The following is a 20,678-nucleotide window of genomic DNA, read 5'->3' as shown; positions in this document are numbered from 1 at the left end:
GAGCCTGAGATCTGGCCACTGCACTTCCAGCTGCTGGGCGAACAGAGCGGACTCGTTTCAAAAAAAAAAAAAAAAAAAAAAAGAATTATTTTTCTAAAAGGAATACTGATGTTAAGTCCTCCAATTAAAGACCCCTTCCTATCCAAAGGAAAAAGTATGATCTATTTAACTTAGTATATAAAGTCCTTGACAATTTGGCTCTGGGTTTACTTCCCATCCCTCTGGTTGCACCATGCATAACATCCTCTAGCCCCACTAAGTTTGCCATTTCATAGCTATAAGCTTCTGCATGTGCTGTTTCCTCTGCCTAAAAATGCCCTTCCCTCCTATATTCTACTTGTTAAAGTCCTTCCCACCTATTTTCAGCAGCATTTCCCCAATTTATATGGGCAAAATATGTTCTCATATTTCTTTGTTCTCAATGTTTTATATTCTCACAGAACCTTGCTCATGCCTCCACTATAGTCTGCATCACACTGTTATAAGTGTCTTAATTCACTGTGGGTATTACTGTACCTAAAAATAGCATCCAACCCATATGCTTTAAATAAATTTCTGCTGAACAAATAACTAAAACTCAAAGATTTGACCCAAAGTGAATCATAGGACTAGAAGTTATGACATATATTCCTGAAGGCCCTGACCTGATTTTCATCATCAGAGAGGATAAAAGTATCCCAAAATCCCCGGACTTTAAGGCCCAAGATCAACAGCGTATGCCCAAATCATTATTTTTCATATCCCAAAATCTCAGGACTCTTAAGGCCCAAGATCAACTGCGTAGGGCCAAATCATTGTTTTTCAAAGGTGCTTTTCAAAGGTGCTTCTAAGACAGAAGCAGATCTTACCTCGAGGGAAAATCCCTGGGTCCATGAAGGTGGCCATGCTAAAGTTGGCCAACACAAAGAGAAACATAATTGCATTGTAGATGGGCACTGCAGGTGACACATACAGGCTTAGTCCTGGACACCTGCACAGACAATAAAGAAAATGAGGGGTTGCCTGTAATATTTTGGACACGAACCATACACACAAAAATCAGTAAAGACTTAGCCCCCTACCTATAGATAAATCTTGTATGGTTTACCCTTGCCACCCCAAATTATTATCTTTATCTTTCCCACCAAGTGAGTCTAGTTTTCTATAGGAACTGCTCACTTTAGATAAAAGTACAAGACTCAGAATCTCTCCCATCTTAACCCCTTGCACTAAGGTCTTTGTGCTTCCGATTCATTCTTACCCTGTGGATCTTCCCACATGTTTTGAGATCTGTCCTTATCTCCTTTCTAACCAGACATGAGAACTAGGTACTAACTATGTAACTGATACCAGCTACACTCCCTTCTCTGGAGCAGCCTGAGGTTTCACGATCCCAGCCACGTCCCACTGACCTGCACATTGGCCCAAAGCATGGGATACCACCTACCTCTCTAGCCCCCGCTCCCCCTTGCCAGGTGACTCTGAACCACTCAAGTGCCTAAAGTTTCTTCATTGCATTGGATATGCCTGAGAGTTTATTCAACCAGAGGCCAGTTCCTAAGGTCGGGAAATTCTTTTAAAACACACAGATGGGAATGGATATCAAGACACAGAAGTAAACTCTTTGATGTCTAAAATGAAGCAGGAATGGGGAGGATAGAGACTAACAGACCAAAGAAGTCCTCAATTTTGTAGGAAAAAGAAACTACCCAAACATACCCAGTATTCCACAGCAATCAACTCAAGAGACATGCTTCAAGGTAACTTTTCTTGACCAATAAACAATTCTCTAGTCCAGAATTAAACTCAGTTTCTTTCAGGATATGAATCTACATAGGAATGCTTCCAGAGCTCTTCCTTTCTCTGCTGATTTCCTGGGAGCTAGAAGTTTTGGAAGAACATGATGTACTGCTTGTTTTGTCAGTAGTATCAAACACTCTTGTCACAGCTCAGGGAGAACTTCCCACTACCAAGACGGTGGCTAAATACTCTAATCTACTTTGTGGCTGAGAACTTAATCTCCAGAATGAGGACAGCATCTGTCCTTGTCCCCTTTATCTGGACCAGTCAAAGGAAGGAAGAGCTCACTGAAGGAAAGGAAGAAGAGGACAGGAGGACAAGACAGCATATGATTCTAGAGAATTAATCCACAGCAGTCCTGGATTCTGTGAAGAAAAGATATCTGCACCCACCAAAACAAAAAGCACAGCCCTGACACTGACTCAGAGCAGTTTGGAGGAACTCAGTTCCTTAACGAGATATAAGTAAACCAAAGATAAGAGACAAAACTGTCACAAAGCATCTCACAAATCTTTACCACCACCATCTATTTATTCAAATTCCATTCAGCCATTCATTTCAAAAAGTTTTTAATATTTATTATATGCCAGGCTTTTTAGATAGTAAATATCAATTAGCTGTTTGGTTCTCTTGATATGTCAGTACACAGTTAGAAGACAAAATAATGAAGCTGGAGCAAGGGCCTCAATTATAGGGACTAAAGAGACCTTCAGTCACAGTTCTATACTATCCTCAAAGAAAGCCCCCCATAGAAGCTTCTTCCTCTATGAGTTCTTTGGTTCAGAAAAGATGTCTCCATACATTGGCAGGGTTTGGAGTGGAATATAAGCAAAAAGAAGAGTTCCTGCACTGCCTCACCCCAAAGCCTGATCTCCTAGGTTCCTTAAGAGGGAGGGAGAGAAACTGAAAACCAGTCATCCAGGTCAGAGCCCCTCCCTAGTACTAAGTTGTCACTTCAATTTCCGCCTGGGGAAGAAGAGAAAGGGTGACTCACTTGACTCCTACTGCCTGGGAAGATAATTAGAAGGGAAAAAGAAATTAAATCCTTAGAACACTGAGGTGCCCATGATTTAAAAGTCTCATTCCTACAACTGGCCACTGTGGCCTCTTGAGCTTCTGAAAGAAATATTCACCTTAGTCTCCATCCCTGAGGGAAACTAACGAGAATAAGAACAAGATATGAAACCTCTTGCAGGCTCATGTCAATCTTTCCGACTCAACTCTTTCTTCAGTTTTGTTTTTTGAGACAGGGTCTCGCTCTCTTGCCCAGGCTGCAGTGCAGTGGCAAGATCACAGCCCACTGCAGCCTCAAACTCCTGAGCTCAAGTGATCCTCGACACCAGCCTCCTGAGGAGCTGGGACTACAGATGCACATCACCACGCCCGGCTAATTTTTTGTAGAAACAGGGTTTCACCATGTTGCCCAGGCTGGACTCAACCACTGAGCTCAAAGCGATTTGCCCGCCTTGGCCTCCCAAAGTGCTGGGATTACAGACATGAGCCACCATGCCCAGCCAGTTTTATTTTTAAGGAAAGCAACTCAATTTCTTGAGGATCCTGCTAACCTACCCCTGGATGATGAACTTGACCCCTACAACCTTCTGGATATCAACTTGTTCCAGATAAAGTGTGCAATCCTGGAATGGAATTCCAGTATCTGTTGCCAAAATGAAGTCTGCCCCCACAGTGCCAGAATCTAGAAATGATGCAAATAACAACTTCATGGGCAATATTTGCTCCTAGATTCACAGAACCATTGCTTCCAATCAGCACTGTAAGGAACACCCCACCAAGGAGAGGCATGTGTGAGCAGAGCCTGTTCTTGCCATATCCCAAATTCTGCTTGATCTAAGGAGAGGTTTTCCGTTGCTATGGTACTTTGCCAGATTCCTAGGTGACCACCCCAAGTGGCCTGTCTGAATCTGTTGCCTTTGATGGAAGATGAGGCCAGAGCTCAGGAGTTGTTGGGGCTTGTCCTTAGACTATGGCAATGATCATAAAGCTCTAAAGCCTAGGGAGTGGCCACAGCCCAGAAGGCTGGCTGACTCATTGACAGGACTACCAGACCTATACCATCTCAGGTAGAACAGGTTCTTCTGCCCATCCATTCAGCACTCCTGTTTTCAAGGCCAAACAAAATTGGGAGAATGGGGCCAGGCACAGTGGCTCACGCCTATAACCCTGGCACTTTGGGATGCCAAGGCAGGTGGATCACCTGAGGTCAGGAGTTCGAGACCAGCCTGGCCAACATGGTAAAACCCCGTCTCTACTAAAAATACAAAAATTATCTGGGCATGGTGGTGAGCACCAGTAATCCCAGCTACTCAGGAGGCTGAGGCAAGACGATCGCTTGAACCCAGGGGGCAGAGGTTGCAGTGAGCCAAGATTGCACCACTTCACTCCAGCCTGGGCGTACGAGTGAAACTCCATCTCAAAATAAATATATAAAACAAAATAAAAATAAAATTGGGAGAATGGATTCCAATATCCACACTCCTGAAACCCTGTTTCCTAGCACTCCCTAACGCATCCTATCACAAAAAAATGGTTAAGTTCTTAGAAAGAAACACAAAGTAGGAGTCAAGAATCTTTAGATTTTAATCCTGCCTCAAATAATACTTCGCTATGCAAGGCCTTAGGTAATCCATATGAAACTCTCCACCTTGTTACTTCAGCAACATAGTACAAATATGAGAAGGAAGGAGAAAGATCTTCATTCAAAATACATTAGAATTCATTTTTTTGGAGACAGGGTCTTGCTCTGTCACCCACGCTGGAGTGCAGTGGTGTGATCTTGGCTCACTGAAATCACCCCCCCGACTCAAGCAACCCTCCTGCCTCACCCTCCCAAGTAGCTGGGACTACAGGTGCATGCCACATGCCACCATGACCAGCTGACTTTGCTTGTTTTTTGTAGAGACAGGTCTCACTATGTTGGCCAGGCTGGTCTCAAACTCCTGGGCTCAGCGATCCTCCCACCCCTGCCTCCCAAAGTACTGGGATTACAGGTGTAAGCCACTTGTAAGCCACTGCTCCCAGCCTCTAGCATTCTTTTTTTTTTTTTTTTTTGAGAAGGAGTCTCACTCTGTCACCCAGACTGGAGTGCAGCGGCACAGTCTTGGCTCACTGCAAGTTCCGCCTCCTGGGTTCACGCCATTCTCCAGTTTCAGCCTCCCGATTAGCTGAAACTACAGGTGCCCACCACCACGTCCGGCTAATTTTTTTGTATTTTTAGTAGAGATGGGGTTTCACTGTGTTAGCCAGGATGGTCTTGATCTCCTGACCTCGTGATTCACCCATCTCGGCCTCCCAAAGTGCTAGAATTCTTTTTAAACTAGCTGGCTTGATACTGAGCATTCAGTGGACAGAAGACAAAAGAAAACATTATTAACTATCACCATCATTATCATCATCATCAATTATCCCAGCTCTACCTTCCCCTATCTGAAATACTAGGGATTCAAGGACACTTAAAACAGAGACACTAAGCTCCTAAAGAATAGGTCTATGCATTCCACTCATGCCCAGCATATTGCTTGAGCATATGACTAGTGTTCCCTGTTGATGAGAGAAGGCTGAAATGAATGTTCCACTTCCTGCCCAGGGGGATCCTCATTTAGAAATGCTTTCCTCAAAATTCTATGAGAAAACAATTTCTCCCTTTACAGGTAGGCAACCCAGTTTCTCTGAAAACACCTCATTTGTGGTACCTCTGTAACCCAGACTTTCAACCAGCTGAATGTGAGACGTAGGACCTGGGCACTTATTCCTGAATAAGAAAACAATGTGAGAAGGAAAAGGAACAACCACTGCTCCATTAATGTGCTAAATCACAAGGCAGCTCCCACTCAAATCAAGTGCTAATACCTCTGCAGGTTGGGGGGCAGGCAGAGAGAAATCCATGGAGGTTGGCCAACTTCCTGTGGGTAAAAGGGTTGGAAGAGGACTGAGGCAGAAACTGAAAAGCCACAAGCTATATCATAGATGGGAGCCTGAGAAGACCATCATGGATTTCCAGACAACTCTGACTTTATCCTTCCCTTAGAAGATCACATGAAGTGGCCAGGCGCAGTGGATCACGACTGTAATCCCAGCACTCTGAGAGGCCGAGGTTGGTGGATCACCTGAAGTCAGGAGTTTGAGGCCAGCCTGGTCATTATGGTGAAACCCCATCTCTACTAAAAATACAAAAATTAGCTGGGCGTAGTGGCAGGCGCCTGTAATTCCAGCTACTCAGGAGGTTGAGGTAGGAGAATCGCTTGAACCCAGGAGGCGGAGGTTGCAGTGAGCCAAGATCACACTACCATACTCCAGCCTGGGTGACAAAGTAAGACTCAATCTCAAAAAAAAAAAAAATCACATGAAGCAGAGATCTTATCCCTGCCCCCTCCCCACCAGCTTTAGAAATGGATAAAATAAGACCTTAAATGGACTAGTTCACAGTTTGATGAGACTTTAAACAAGATACAATTCAAAGTGATTCCAAATGGTGTTACCAGGAGCACTAGAAGGTCTCAGGGGATCCTACAGGGTAAAGAGGCAATACCAAGGGGCTGGGCCTCTACATGCCAGCCTCACTTGAACCAGAGCAGCCCTACTTTTATGTTTTCTTTTGTATATAAGATTTAATTTGAAAAAGGGTCATGTTGCTTATGCAAACTGCTGTAGGTCAACGTTCTCCTTATAGACAGGAAGAACTTAGGTCCACAAAGGTTAACAGACTTTACCAGAATCAATCTCCTAAACTCCCCCAAAGAGTGCTTATCCCACTTACATAGCACTGCCCCTCTGCCAGTCAAAAAAGGAGTTAAACTAAGATAGATAAGCATCGAAGTAGTTATCCTAAACGAAGTCTAGCAACTAACTGGGAGGTAGAAGGTTACTTCGGCAGACACTCTGCCTCTCAAATAGTGAAAACGGAAAAGAATTAAGACAGGATCCGCGCCATTCCTTAGTTTTAGTGCTGGACAAATTCAGGGAATGAGAGGGATTAGGGTTCCGGGAGGAAGGCTTCAATTGTTCTGTTCAAGATTCTCTAGGGCAAAAGATCACTATTTCTTTGATGCAAACTCAACTGGTAATTTCTGCTCACAGCTTTCCCTAACTTAAAGAAACATGGAAGGTAAATTGTTCCTAATTAGTTGAAGCCTACATGCCTCCACTAATTAAGTCTGTTACCTGAAAGGGACTCTCCCTCCTACTCACAGTCCTCTAGATCCCAAAGTAATTCTCACCTGGGGCTTCTAATAATGTAGCTAGTTGTAGCCTAGTGAAAAGAATAAGAGGATGATAGAGTAGTTACAGATTTACAGCCCCACATAGGAGCTAGTTCAGAGATTTCCTCTTGCCTCTCCATTTGAAACCCAGAACTCTTTTTTAGGTTGTGTATGATTTTAAACAGGGGATTCTCCAAGGAACTGAACCTCAAAAGAGGTAGAATACACGATAGGATAGTTTTTAAGAACAGTGGTGCCTCGGCCCGTTTTAAGAACGCTTATAGAGGAAATACTCTAGTCAGATGGAGAAGAGATGAGAATTTCAGAATTACCAGAGCTAGGTGCTCGAGTAAGATAAACACGGTGTTTATGCCCCCACAAGGTGAACAGGGGAGATGCATAGGAAAAGAGGGAGCCCAGAAATTGGTTCTGTGAAAACTAACGCCAGGGGGAAGGAACTCCAGCTATGACTTGGGGTTCTTCTAACTTTGGATGAGAGGCAATAATTCCAAATAGGGTCAATATTGTCCTCCAAAATCCTCTTTCCTAGAGTTAAGAGACCATGGAATAAGGAGGGTTCCTACTTTACTGGCACCAGGGAATGGGAAAGTAGGTTAAACAGCTTCAACTATCAGCTGAGAAAATGCCTATGTCAGGACAACTCTTTGTAGGCAAACTGGTATAACCAGTCAAACACTTCAATGGTTCCAGATTAGCAAATTAAAAACAAGGATTCTGCTTGCCCTATCTCAAAAGAGGGAGTTTGAAAGACAGAATCACTTAGTCCCCTCAATTTCCTTCTCCGAAGGCTTTGTCTCTTAAAGGAAAATAGACCCTCCCCAGTTGAGCAGAGCTAAGGGTGTCAAACTGGTCTTGTACATCCCCTTCTTGACCCAGAATCAAAACTGCTACAAGGATACTAAGATATAATATAAATGTCCCTGTGTTAAAATTTTGATTCTACTTACTGGCCATATTAGCAAAAACCAAAACCAGTTCTAACACCAAAGACTCACCCCTGTTTCTGGTAGTAAATACATGAAGAAGGACAGAACAGTGAACATGTTGAGTTTAAGCAAGAGAAAAAGATTATGAAAAAAATATTAAGTCAGAGAAGAGCAGCACTGTCTCTAGATCCTTGAGAGCCTCTAGCAGGTATGCTCAGGCTCAGAGCTGGGGGTCAAAAAATCTACAATTTCTCCGCTTCAGAGGAGGTGAGAAGCAGGATGGCGTTCATGCCTTAGATAGTGATTCTTTCCCTCCTTGTTTAAAACTAGAAAATGTATCAGTATTACTTTGCTGACTCTTTAGACAATGTGACCCACATTTTTCAGAATATCTTTTGGCTTCTAAAGCTCAATATGGGGGGTTTTCCTTCCCTCCTACCTCAGATTTAACTTCTGTGTATAACTGCCTCCACCCCAACAATCTCTACTTCAATGAGCCCAAGTGTTTTTATTCCCTACCACTTCAATTCACTTTCTTCCTCTTTCCAGCAACCTCATGTTGCCCTAAATGGCACTTCTCAACTAGGTTTGAGCCAGAACCATGACAAAGTAACTTCCCAGAAGATCCAGCATGCTCTGACGATTCCAAGAGGTGCAACTAGAGCGCTAAATCAATGACTCAACAGTATAAAGCTCAGAAGCCTGGTACATGTTAATTTATAAACAGGTAACAGCAAGGATGCTTTCCAGATGGTCAAGAGCTTAAAAAAAAAAAAAAAAACTGAGGAAAAAGGGAAGGGTAAATCACTCAGTCTCTTCCAATAACAAGTAAATGAACAAAGTCTGAAGATCAAAGTGAGAATGATGCAGATCCTAGATCCTAAATGGGAAATTTTTTCATACCAACTGCTTTTCCCAACAGAACCAAGTAATGGGAGAATTACTGTCATTCCCTCAGCAGAAACTAACATAAAGGAACTCTTTTAGGACTCTCTTCCCAAATACAACTTACCCTTTCCTTTCTCATTGGCCTTCACTTCTCCAGGCTTCTGCTCTTAAGAGTACAAAGAAAATCATCTGGGTAACACTAAAAGCCAAAACTGTCTCATTGGTATATCTTATAAATCAATTCTGAAATTTTCCAGTACTCTCAGTTTCCACAATCTCAAACCTAAGCTTCAGACATCCTGGAAAAAAGCCATTAGCATTTAAAAAGCCTTTAGTCAACCCAGCAAGGTGGTTCACACTGAGGGGGGACAGATCACTTGAGGTCAGGAGTTTGAAACCAGCCTGGCTAATATGGTGAAACCCCATCTCTACTGAAAATACAAAAATTAGCCCAGCGTGGTGGTGGGCACTTTTAATCCCAGGTATTCAGGAGGCTGAGGCAGGAGAATCGCTTGAACTTGGGAGGCGGAGGTTGCAGTGAGCTGAGACCACGCCACTGCACTCCAGCCTGAGTGACAGAGTGATGCTGTCTCAAAAAAAAAAAAAAAAAAGCCTTTAGTCTAGTCTAGTTCTCTTTCTCATAGAATTGACTGCTTAAACTGCTTTAAGCCTCTCTGGTGGTTTCCTCCCACTTCCTTCCTAGTTTAGGATCATCTAATGATGGAGCTGGGTAGAAAAATATGAAGACATCTATGATTCCAAAATAAAGGAGGAAAGGGTAGGTAGAAGATTCAGCAGAATTTCAGTAAAATGTATAACAAGGCTGAAAGGACAGGCTTTTTCTCACTTTTCTTACACATCTCTGGGATTTGGATTTACCTGTACCAGACACTGAGCCCTCTCAGTCACTTGGCTTTGCAAAACTCAAGAGAAAGCATACCTCCTCACTTCCCATGGAGTATCCACCCACCCAAACATCCCTGCTGGGAGAAAACTCACGTAAAGGCAAAGAAGAGTGTCGTAGCTCCCACTAGGAAGATGGCGGCTGCAGAGACCGGGACATACTTGCTGGGTTTGAATCTCTTTCCAGACTCTGCGGGCATGTTGGAGCTCTGATGGGAAATCTGCCCTGCCGCATAGCCCAGGCCCACACAGCGGCAGAACAGACAAGAAAATGGGAGGAGGGAAGCAACAGAAAGGAGTACAAAAGGAAACCAGGGAAACAGAAAACTTTATCACCCTTCCCCCTCCCAAATAAAGCCAAAGGTCAAAAGATCTCAAATGAAGGAAAGCACATGGGAGGGGGAAAGGTGATTCCAAATGATGAATAACCACCTCTCCAGAACAAGGCAGAAGGGAAGATTAAGAAACACAACTTGTACAGTTTAAAAATTGGAGACAAACAGTAGGCTGTACAAATGCAAATGGTTGCAGGCGGAAAACATGGACAGTCAGACAGATCAAGATACAGCTCATGGATGGAGGCAGGTCTTCAAAAGAAGGGGAGAATATCAGGGTATGGCAAAAAAACTTTGGGCAAAGAAAAATTCTTCTGAGGAGATACTATAGTACCTCCACAACTACAGTTCCATAAAATGTGAGCTGCACCTAAAAGAGGTGTGCCCTGTGTTTCGATTTCAATCCAAGAAGGAACCTGAGGCCCCTTCCAACTTTTAAAGAAGAGTTGTGTTTACTGCAGTCTTTGTCTCTTTTAGGCAGTCTTCTCAATGCCACCACTCCCACACCCTGACTTCAGCAGGGCTTGCAGTCTGGCAACGGTGGTTTATTTCTCTCTTAATGGCTAAAGCTGGACAACAACTGTGGTAAGTTTGAGTTGTAAATCCTTTTCTTTGAAGGGGCAAGGAAAACAGGGCAAGCTTGTCTGTCTTCAATCTCTTGTTATTCCCAAGCCCTTTAAGGGCTCTGTTTCCTACAGAGTTCATGTAAAACTAAAGGGAAACTTAAAATCCTTGAAGCCATGTTCTTCCCAATAGGCAGAATAAGATGAAGAAATCAATTCCACTTGATGACACTTAAAAAGTTTACTGTGGATGAAAACGAAGTTCCAAAGACGTCCCTGTTTCCAGACTAGTCAATGTCTCTTATCTTTCTTCAGTCTTCAGCTTTCCAGATGCAGAGTTCAACCGGGTTATTGTGCCTCACCTGGAGAAAAACAAGTATCTTTATCAGAGAATTCTTTCAGGGTTTTTCTTAGACACCAAGGCTAAAATTCCACAGGCTGCTGTTAAAAAGTACTTTCTGAAAGAAAGACTGTTTTCCATTTCACTTACAAGTATGTAGGTAAGAAAGGACTCTGAATTGGGAGGAAAACTGATTCAGAATCCTTTGCTCTGTTCAGACTGGAAGGAGAACATGGCTTAATCTGGTCAAAAGTCATCAAAGGACTAGTTCTTGTAATGGGCCCATCTCACCTGACAGAGATGGTAGTAACAAATACCAAGAATATCAAAACCACAAACAAGGGCACGGCAGTGAAGGGCAGTCCTAGAACAAAGATTTCTCTTTGGACAAGAAAAATGTTTATTGCTATAGTGAAAAAAGAAAAAATTAACCTCAAAATTAGGAAAGCAAGTCTCATTTTCTTTCTCTGTGTGTTTCTCTTGCTCCTCTATGCTTTTTAGTTACAATCCTGAAGAGGCAGAGGCTGAATTTTTGGTCTTCTGGAATCACCCATTAGAACACTGGGTAAGAAATGTTCTTGCATAGAAAGGCATGATGCCCTCTATGAGAAACTGAATAAAGCATAGGGTTGGTCCTTTTTTCCCAATTCAACAGTTTATTATTCCTATATTGGCCTAAGGTAATTGAGCCCCACCTGCCCAATATGATTAAGAATAACAATGACGGCCGGGCGCGGTGGCTCAAGCCTGTAATCCCAGCACTTTGGGAGGCCGAGACGGGCGGATCACGAGGTCAGGAGATCGAGACCATCCTGGCTAACACGGTGAAACCCCGTCTCTACTAAAAATACAAAAAAAAAACTAGCCGGGCGAGGTGGCACTCCAGTCCGGGCGACAGAGCAAGACTCCGCCTCAAAAAAAAAATAAAAAATAATTAAAAAAAAAAAAAAGAATAACAATGACTTCTGTTGATGACAGTAACAAACTAACACCAGCATCTTGGGATTTTATAAGATGCTTTTCATCTGGTGATCTCAAAGCACTTTACTCACATTATCTGGTGACGCAGTCCCTTATCCACTCTTTAAAATTGAAGGCTACAGAATGCCTGAGGACATTCCACTGAATCACTTGAGGTTCAGAACCCAAGAGGTCACATGCCCCTTTGGTGACACAAACCCTTTCTACCTTTTCCTCCACTACCTGCCCAGAGATGACAACTTGGAATCCGCAAGCCAAAAATTTTAAGTTAGAACTTTAAAAGTAGTTTTATTCCCTTCTCTACTAAAAATACAAAAATTAGCGAGGCGGGCGCCTGTAGTCCCAGCTTACTCAGGAGGCTGAGGCAGGAGAATCACCTGAACCCAGGAGGCAGAGGTTGCAGTGAGCCACTGCACTCCAGCCTGGGCGACACAGCAAGACTCTGTCTCAAAAAAAAAAAAAAAAAAAAAAAAAAAAAAAAAAAATTCAGAAGATTAAGATAACAAAATATAAATATGCCCTATAATTTACCGCTTCCTCTCTCACCTGTGGCATGGAAAGAAAAGGTGCCTTCCCTTATGATTCATTTCTTTCTTTAAAATGTGAGTTTCAGAGGGCCAAACAGCAGTATTAGAATACAGTGAGCGCCCAGAAATTCTAAGAAATTGTTATAGTCCTAGAAAACATAAAACCTCTCTAGTCTCTGATTTAATGATTATTTAACTCTCAGTTTCCTACAGGAATCAAAGCTAACATTTGGAATGTAGCCCTCAGTAACTTTGTTAACAAAAGCAAATTCTTGGTTTGTAGACAATCTGTACCTTGTTTTTTTTAAACACAGTTTCCCTCTGTCACCCAGGCTGAAGTGCATGGTGTGATCTCAGCTCACTGCAAACTCCACTTCCCCGATTCAAGCAATTCTCCTGCCGTAGCCTCCTGAGCAGTTGGGATTACAGGAGGGCACCACCACACCCAGCTAATTTTGTATCTTTAGTAGAGACGGGGTTTCACTATGTTGCCCAGGCCGGTCTCAAACTCCTGACCTCCAGGTGATCTGCCCACTCACCCAAAGTGCTGGGATTACAGGTGTGAGCCACCCTGCCTGGCCAACATGTACTATTAAAGCAAACTTTTCCCTCAAAATCCCAAAGACTAGAAAAGATGGAAAATTACACTACTTAAATTTTATCTAGAGTAGAATATCATTTAGATACTATATATTATTTCATATATTTTCCACAGGAAAAAAGTCACATGGACTAATACTGACATAGCAACACAGAGTCATGAAAGGCCATGCAATTTTGGGAGTATAATACTGGGAATACAAAAGAGATCCACATCTGAGATGCTTGGGGGGGCTACACAATAGAAGATAAACCATAAAACCTAAGAATTTACTGGGTATAAATAAAGATGAACCAATTCTTAGCAGAAGGATATGCTGCAGATAGTAGGATGAAACCACAAGGGTGAGCGTCGTTCATCAGAGTCAAGAGTCCGAATCCATACTAGTATCAAAAAAGTAAACAAGAATATGTATGCCGGCCAGGCGCGGTGGCTCATGCCTGTAATCCCAGCACTTTGGGAGGCTGAGGCGGGCGGATCATTGGAGGTCAGGAGTTCGAGACCAGCCTGGCCAACATGCCAAAACCCTGTCTCTACTAAAAATACAAACAAATGAGCAGGGCGTGATGGCGCACGCCTGAAATCCCAGCTACTAGGGAGGCTGAGGCGCAAGAATCGCTTGAACCCGGGAGGTGGAGGTTGCAGTGAGCCAAGAACGCAGCCACTGCACTCCAGCCTGGGTGACAGAGCCAGACTCCGTCTCAAAAAATAATAATAATAATAATAATATGTATGCCATATTGAGGCACAGAGTAAACTATGAAATGGAAATATGTATATGTAAAACAATACAGGATATGTGGTTTGAAGGCTTTAATAAGGTTTAATATAGGTATTTCCTTAAACAGGTGGATACCAGCAGTACCAAGGACAACACAACTATTTTTTGTTGAAATAAGTGGTGTAACAGTACAATAGAGTAAATCTAAATACACAGCAATAAAGGTACCATGGAATAATTCACATGTCAAGGTATGGGAGAAAGAGCCAAGAAGTTTAATGTGGGTGTTATCATTATATACCGAGATCGTAAAATACATGGCAATATAATTTTGTAAACATTAAGTTTATAGAAAGGGTGATAATGAGCATTCTGAAGATATTGGATCCAGGACAGAGGGATACTGAGATAAAAGGATGATACGAAAATGTTAGATCAACTTGCTCAAGATGGCATTAACCAGGAAGTGAAGAATCCAAGGCAGAAAAACAGTCTAGAGTATAACATATATGTGATCCTACAATTGCCTTCATAACTTTTAGCAACTTTCTTATTTCAGTGTTTCATTTGGCCAAGTGGGTAAAACACTTTCCACCTCCCTGCCCCAAAAAGAAATTTACATAGGTAAAATACTGACAAACGCATTCGAGTTCCACTTTAAAAAGTACAAAGTACTAAAAACATGGAGCACTCGGCTGTTGGCGGTAGGAGGAGGAAGCGGACGGGTGAGAGAGAACAGGTAACAGAATGAAGCTTGAGCCAAAATAAGTATCAGCAGAGTGGAGCAAGGGAATCGAACCGCAGAGCGGTAAAAAGGAAACAGCACGCGGTCCCCACCACCGGACGGGGGCAAAGAGAATCACCCGTTAGGGCAGGACTGACGACCGCTGAAACCGAGAAGGAATCCACGGCGGCCAGGCCCACCGAGGTTGAGAGAGCGGGCAGCAGGGACCGCAAAGCCCGAGGGCGCAGGGCCGGGGGCGGAAGGGGCGGCGGCTGGGCGCCAGGCACCGGGGACTGTGGTCTCGAGCTGAGTGGCCGACTCCAACCCGTTCCGAACCGTGGTGGCCGTGGATCCCCGGCCTCTACTCGTCGTCCGTTTCCAGGGCCCACGGGTCCCGCCGCGGTTGGAAGACCCGGCCCGAAGGAGAAATTGGGCCTTAACCCCCTCCCCGTCGTCGGTCCCCCTTCCCTAGAGGTCACCCTCCCCTCCCACCTCACTGGTCCGGCACTTCCGGTTCCGCAGGGACCGGTGTCCTCGGCACTCACCCCCGAGCCCGGTGCCCGTCACCACCACCGTCGTTGTCACCGCCGCCTCCCGGCAGTGCCGTCCTGCCTCAGAGAAGCAGTGCGCGGCCCCCGCACGCTCCACGCCCGCCCCGCTGCCGCGCGCTCCCGCCAGGCGACGCTCGACTCGGAGCCGGCGCGCGGCCGTTGCCCTCAGTGCCGGGTCTCGAACCCTTCCAGCGTTCCCATTGGTTCCCTGGTCCGGGCTCGCGCGACGTCTCGCGCGGCGCACGTTTGTCTCATTCATGCGGCTCGCGCTGCCGCGCCCACCCCCGCTCACTCTCCCATTCACCCATAGCCCCCACCCCGACTCCGATCTGGGGCGTGCGCGCGAACCCTGGCGACCGGGGCGACCTCGGGGTCTGATTGGCTGCAGCAACACAGCGACGTACGCACTCGAGGAGACGAGAGCGCGCACGTAAGGCCGTGGGGTTGCGGAGACGACTAAGAGACAAGGATTGGCCTAATGCACAGGAGTCAGGAATGAGGAAATGGCCAGGCGAGTCTTCCCTTCTCCTGCGTCCTGTTGTATTCCCACTGAATCCAAGCAAAAACCCTCGGAAAGAAGAAAAGAATTATGTGTGTGTACTGGAAGTACTCAAAAGCAAGCAGCTACCTTCTCGAATTCAGCAACCCCTCTCCCAGTGAGGTGGTACAGTCCAGACAGGCTTCCAGTGCAGCCAATTACTGACGGAGTTTTGCCGCTTCCTGCTTCAGCCCCTTCGCGACGGATTGGCCAACCATTTGGTGACTAGGCCTCCCTTTTCTCCTTCCCACCTCCTTTTTTTTTTTTTTTTTTCAGACGGCGAAAACTTTATTTAAAACAATCTTGCTGGAGAAATCTTCAGTCCGGCGAGGTCGCTGGTCCAGGCAGAATCCAGGGTGATGGAATGCTCTGGGCTGTAGCTCCCACATGAAGGGGACGCCCGGACTTGAAGAGCCATTGTAGGGCGAGTCACCTGCCAAGGGCCGGGGAGGGAGATGAAGAAGAGCAGGCGCCAGCCTTTGAGCCGTAGCGCTAACCGTGAGAGGGAAGCCTAAAGAGCGCGCGACCTGAGGCGGTGGCAGCACGCTCCCGCACCCGGCGTGCGAGCCGGGAGGTGAACTCCCTGAATTCCATTAGTTTCCCACTGCCACAGGTGGAGTGGGCGCCCGCATCCCTCACCTCACCCAATCCGAGAATACAAAGCTGGAAGCAAAAGGTTCTCTAGGTCCCTGGCGAGCTCATTCTGCATAGGTCACAGTGCTACGCTTTGCCCTGATTAGCCCAAGACAGCTGTGAACCCAATAGCAATGCCACGTGTTCTCTCCCCGTTCAGTTCGAGGCTGTTTCTTTTTTGGAAAGCAACTCTGGCTATTACATAATGGCCCCTCAAAAAGGTGTTTCACGAGCCACTTCCCTGAAGCCGAGGCCCCTTACCTGTCTGTAAAATCCTGAGGCCTGGCCTCGGGTTTGGTCTCAAATGTTGCTGGCTTTACTGTGGTTCTGACACTTTAGTATCAGGCAGCAAGGTAAAGGAGAACTACCTTCTCCTGTTTTCTGGAGTCTAATTCCTTCTCTGACATGGAGTTCTAGTTTATTCTTGTTAACAGCGTCAATCCAGCATTTATTGCAACACACTTGAGAGTTCTTTATAACGACTTTGTATTTTTAAAACTCTTTAGACCTGGCCTGGCGTGGTGGTTCACGCCTGTAATCCCAGCACTTTGGGAGGCCAAGGCGGGCGGATCACGAGGTCAGGAGTTCGAGACCACCCTGGCCAACATACTGAAACTCCGTCTCTACTAAAAATACAAAAATCAGTCAGGCATGGTGGGGGGCGCCTGTAATCCCAGCTACTCGGTAGGCTGAGGCAAGAGAATTGCTTGAATCCAGGAGGCAGAGGTTGCAGTGAACCGAGATCACACAACTTCACTCCAGCCTGGGACACAGCAAGACTCCCTCTTAAAACAAAACAAAACCTCTTTAGATCATATGAAAGGTAAATTTAAGGCATTATTGAAGATACAATACTGGTATTTCATTTTTGATTTTTTGAGAGGGAGTCTCACGCCGTCACCCAGGCTAGAGTGCAGTGGCACGACCTCAGCTCATGGCAACCTCCTCCTCCCTGGTTCAAGCAATTCTCATGCCCCAGCCTCCCGAGTAGCTGGGATCACAGGCATGCGCCACCACACCCGGCTAATTTTTGTATTTTTAGTAGAGATGGGGTTTCACCATGTTGGCCAGACTGGTCCAGAACTCCTGACCTCAAATAATCCTCCCACCTCGGCCTCCCAAGGTGTTGGGATTACAGGCGTGAGCCACGGTGCCTAACCTGATACTGGTATTTTCTACCTGTAAGCCATGTTTCTTTAAGATTAAGTCAGCTTTCATTTTTCTGTTGCATATTTTCTTGGATTTTAGACTTCCTGATTTTCTCCACTTCACAAATTAGGCATTTTTACTTCCCTTTCAGCTCTCTAAGAACTTGTAAATAGTGGTGTCTCTTGGCTAGACAGTGCTAAATGGAAAAAAAAAAATCAGTCTTCCACCATCCAACCAAACTCAACTCCCCTGGGATACTAGCTTGGCTTGGCAAGCTTTCTTAGGTGGATGAGCACTAACAGAGGAATAATCACTGTCTCAAAGTTGAAAGACAGAGATTCCACTTGTCCAGTTTTCCTTGGGATCACTCAAGGTATTTCTTGGAAAGAACGTTTAATAGAAGAACATAAAGTTGAAAGTGCCAGCTACTTCTGAAAAGTATCCAGAGTAAAATCTAGGCTAAAACAGTGGGATATCCAGACCACTCAAACTTCAAATTACTTTAATATGTTTATCGATTAATACCTTATAGGTTTTTGTTTTCTTTTTTGAGACAGGGTCTGGCTCTGTCACCCAGCTGGAGTATAGTGGAGCTATCTCAGCTGACAACAACCTCCCCCTTCCATTCTCAAGCAATCCTCCCACCTCAGCTTCCTGAGTAGCTGTGCCACCATGCTTGGCTAATTTTTTTAGATTTTTGTATAGATGAGGTCTCACTAAGTAATGCCCAGGCTGGTCTCGAACTCCTAGACTCAAGATCCTCCTACCTCAGCCCCTCAAAGTGCTGAGATTACAGGCATAAGCCACTGCACCCGGCCCTTTAGTTTTTCTAGCGTAGCTTATCTACACTTTTCCAAATTGTCTTCGGTTGCATTTTCTCATGCCTATAGATGGCAAACCACTGGGTCATTTTTAGTTCAACTCACTAGTAAATAAATATGCAAATAAGGACAAAATGCTGCCCTGGGGTTTAGAAGCAATCAGAGAGGAATGCCCTGCCTTTCAGCACCAAACCAACCAACAACCTCTTTATGTATGTTTGTTTGTTTGTTTTTGTTGAGACAGGGTTTCACTCCTGTCACCCAGGCTGGAGTACAGTGGTGTGATCTAGAATCACTGCAACCTCCATCTCCCAGGCTCAAGTGATTCTCATGCCTCAGCCTCCAGAGTAGCTGGGACTACAGGCACATGCCACCCCACCCAGCTAATTTTTATGTTTTTTTTTTAATTCATGAACTATTTATTAAAATAACACATTTAGGGGAAAAAATCAATACAATGGGTACATCATCAGTGAAAACTATACCATCATACAAAAAAAGATTTTATTTGGAGAAACTGTTTTCTAATTTATGGCAAGTTTTACTTTCAGAAATAAAAGCACAGAACAACACAATCTAATTCAACCTTAAAGGCTGGCATGCTGAGCAAGGAATGTTCTTCTTCTTTCTAGGAGGTCCTTCTTTACACTGTCAGGTACCAGGGTTCTGCCTTTTGGAGTGATTTCAACCACCAAGTCATCAACAGTATCGTGTTCTAGTCCTTTTTCTTTAATTACCTCTTTACAGTGTGCCTTCAACTGATCCTTCCAGCCTCATTCAATTAATTTAGCTCTCAGCAACTCTTTGAAGCGTTCTCTTTCTCCAGTTTCTATCAACTTTTGGTTAATCGCTCCTCTCATCTGCGCATCTTTGTTCATCTTGCTAACCACACTCTGGCTGCCCAGACTTAGACCCTCAGTAGCTTGGGCACCTAAGCACACAGAAAGCTAGAACACGCATTTCCCAATTTTTGTGTTTTTAGTAAAGATGGGGTTTCACCATGTTGGCCAGGGTAGTCTCCAGCTGCTGAGCTCAAGTGATCTGCCTGCCTCAGCCTCCCAAAGTGCTGGGATTACAGGTGTGAGTCAGTGCTCCTGGTCAACCTCTTCGTGTTTAAATACTGCTATCTTTCTTCCTGTCCTTGTGAAATGTCTATGTGTTAAAAAGTAGTTCTTACCTTTGTGCTGTGGATCCTACCTCCTTCGCTCCTGCATTTTTTTTGGCAGGGGAGAAGGGGATGGAGTCTCGCTCTGTCACCGAGGCTGGAGTGCAGTGGCACGATCTCGGCTCACTGCAACCTCCGCCTCCCATGGACAATTTATAGCTCAAATTTAACACTGCCAAAAAACTTGACATTTCCTTCCCCCCTCCCTAAGTTTCCCTTGTCCCTCAAGGGACAACTCCCTGAGTTTCCCCAATCTCATGTCTAACCTAGTGTCTCTTGTTAAAAAAAATCTAGGATGCATCCTTGATTCCATCGTTTTCCTCACCACTCCATTAGGAAGTCCTACCTTCAGAATACCCTCTCACCAGCTCCACCTGTACTGCCCTAGTATTTCATCCCCCACCAGTTCTCACATTCACACTCTTACAAAACTCTCCTAATTACTGTCCTTGCTTCTACACTTGCCCTATAACCCACTCTCTCCAAAACAGTGATCTTTTCAAAATTTAAAGTCATCAGCCAGGCTAATCCCAGCAGTTTGGGAGGCCAAGGTGGATGGATCACTTGAGGTCAGAAGGTCGAGACCAGCCTGGCCAACATGGCAAAACCCCATCTCTACTAAAAATACAAAAATTCGCCAAGCATGGTGGCACATGCTACTCAGCTACTCAGGAGGCTGAGGCAGGAGGATAACTTGAACCCGGCAGGCAGAGGTTGCAGTGCACCAAGGTCATGCCACTGCACTCCAGCCTGGGTGACATAGTAAAACTCAGAAGGAGGGAAGGAAGGTGGGGGAGGGAAGGGGAGGAGAGAGGAGGGGAGGTGAGGGAAGGAAAGGAGGGAATAGGAAGGAAGGGGAAGGAATGAAAAGAAAGAAAAAAGAAGGAAAGAGAAGAAAAAGAGAAAGAAAAAGCAGGAAGGAGGGAGAAAGGAAAGGAAAGAAAAAGAAAGAGAGAAGGAAGGAAGGAAAGAAAGAGGGAAGGGAAGGAGGAGATCAGCCAGGCGCGCTGACTCACGCCTGTAATCCCAGCACTTTGGGAGGCCAAGGCGGGCGGGTCACCCAAGCTCAGGAGTTCGAGACAAGCCTGACCAACACGGAGAAACCCCATCTCTACTAAAAATACAAAATTAGCCGGGCATGGTAGCGTATGCCTGTAATCCCAGTTACTTGGGAGGCTGAGGCAGGAGATTCGCTTGAACCTGGGAGGCGGAGGTTGCGGTGAGCCAGATTGCACCGTTGCACTCCAGCCTGGGCAACAAGAGTGAAACTCCATCTCCCCCGCCCCCCCCCCCCCC

General features: G+C 45.1%; 1 protein-coding gene and 1 pseudogene across 3 annotated transcripts in view; both read right to left on the bottom strand.

Moving 5' to 3' along the window:
* ZDHHC5 (zDHHC palmitoyltransferase 5) overlaps positions 1-15,362 on the bottom strand; it is a 36,669-nt gene extending 21,307 nt beyond the window's left edge. The window contains exons 1-3 of one of the 3 annotated variants that reach the window (XM_017851371.1): positions 15,071-15,362; positions 9,830-10,993; positions 849-970 (exon numbers count right to left, since the gene is read on the bottom strand). In XM_017851371.1, the coding sequence (XP_017706860.1) occupies positions 849-970; positions 9,830-9,933 (226 nt within the window). In that variant the 5' untranslated portion in view covers positions 9,934-10,993; positions 15,071-15,362. Of the gene's footprint in view, positions 1-848; positions 971-9,829; positions 10,994-14,664; positions 14,804-15,017 lie in introns of those variants that run through there. The other 2 variants (XM_017851372.1, XM_017851373.1) reach the window with 2 other exon arrangements.
* A 3,399-nt stretch (positions 15,363-18,761) lies between these two features.
* Positions 18,762-19,227, bottom strand: LOC108514839 (transcription and mRNA export factor ENY2 pseudogene; annotated as a pseudogene).
* Positions 19,228-20,678: the final 1,451 nt, after the last annotated feature.

The sequence above is a fragment of the Rhinopithecus bieti genome, unplaced genomic scaffold (assembly GCF_001698545.2).
Source record: "Rhinopithecus bieti isolate Rb0 unplaced genomic scaffold, ASM169854v2 scaffold_33444, whole genome shotgun sequence".
Classification (NCBI taxonomy): Eukaryota; Metazoa; Chordata; class Mammalia; order Primates; family Cercopithecidae; genus Rhinopithecus; species Rhinopithecus bieti.
Note: the sequence above shows the minus strand (reverse complement) of the source record. Positions and strands in the feature narration are given on the sequence as shown.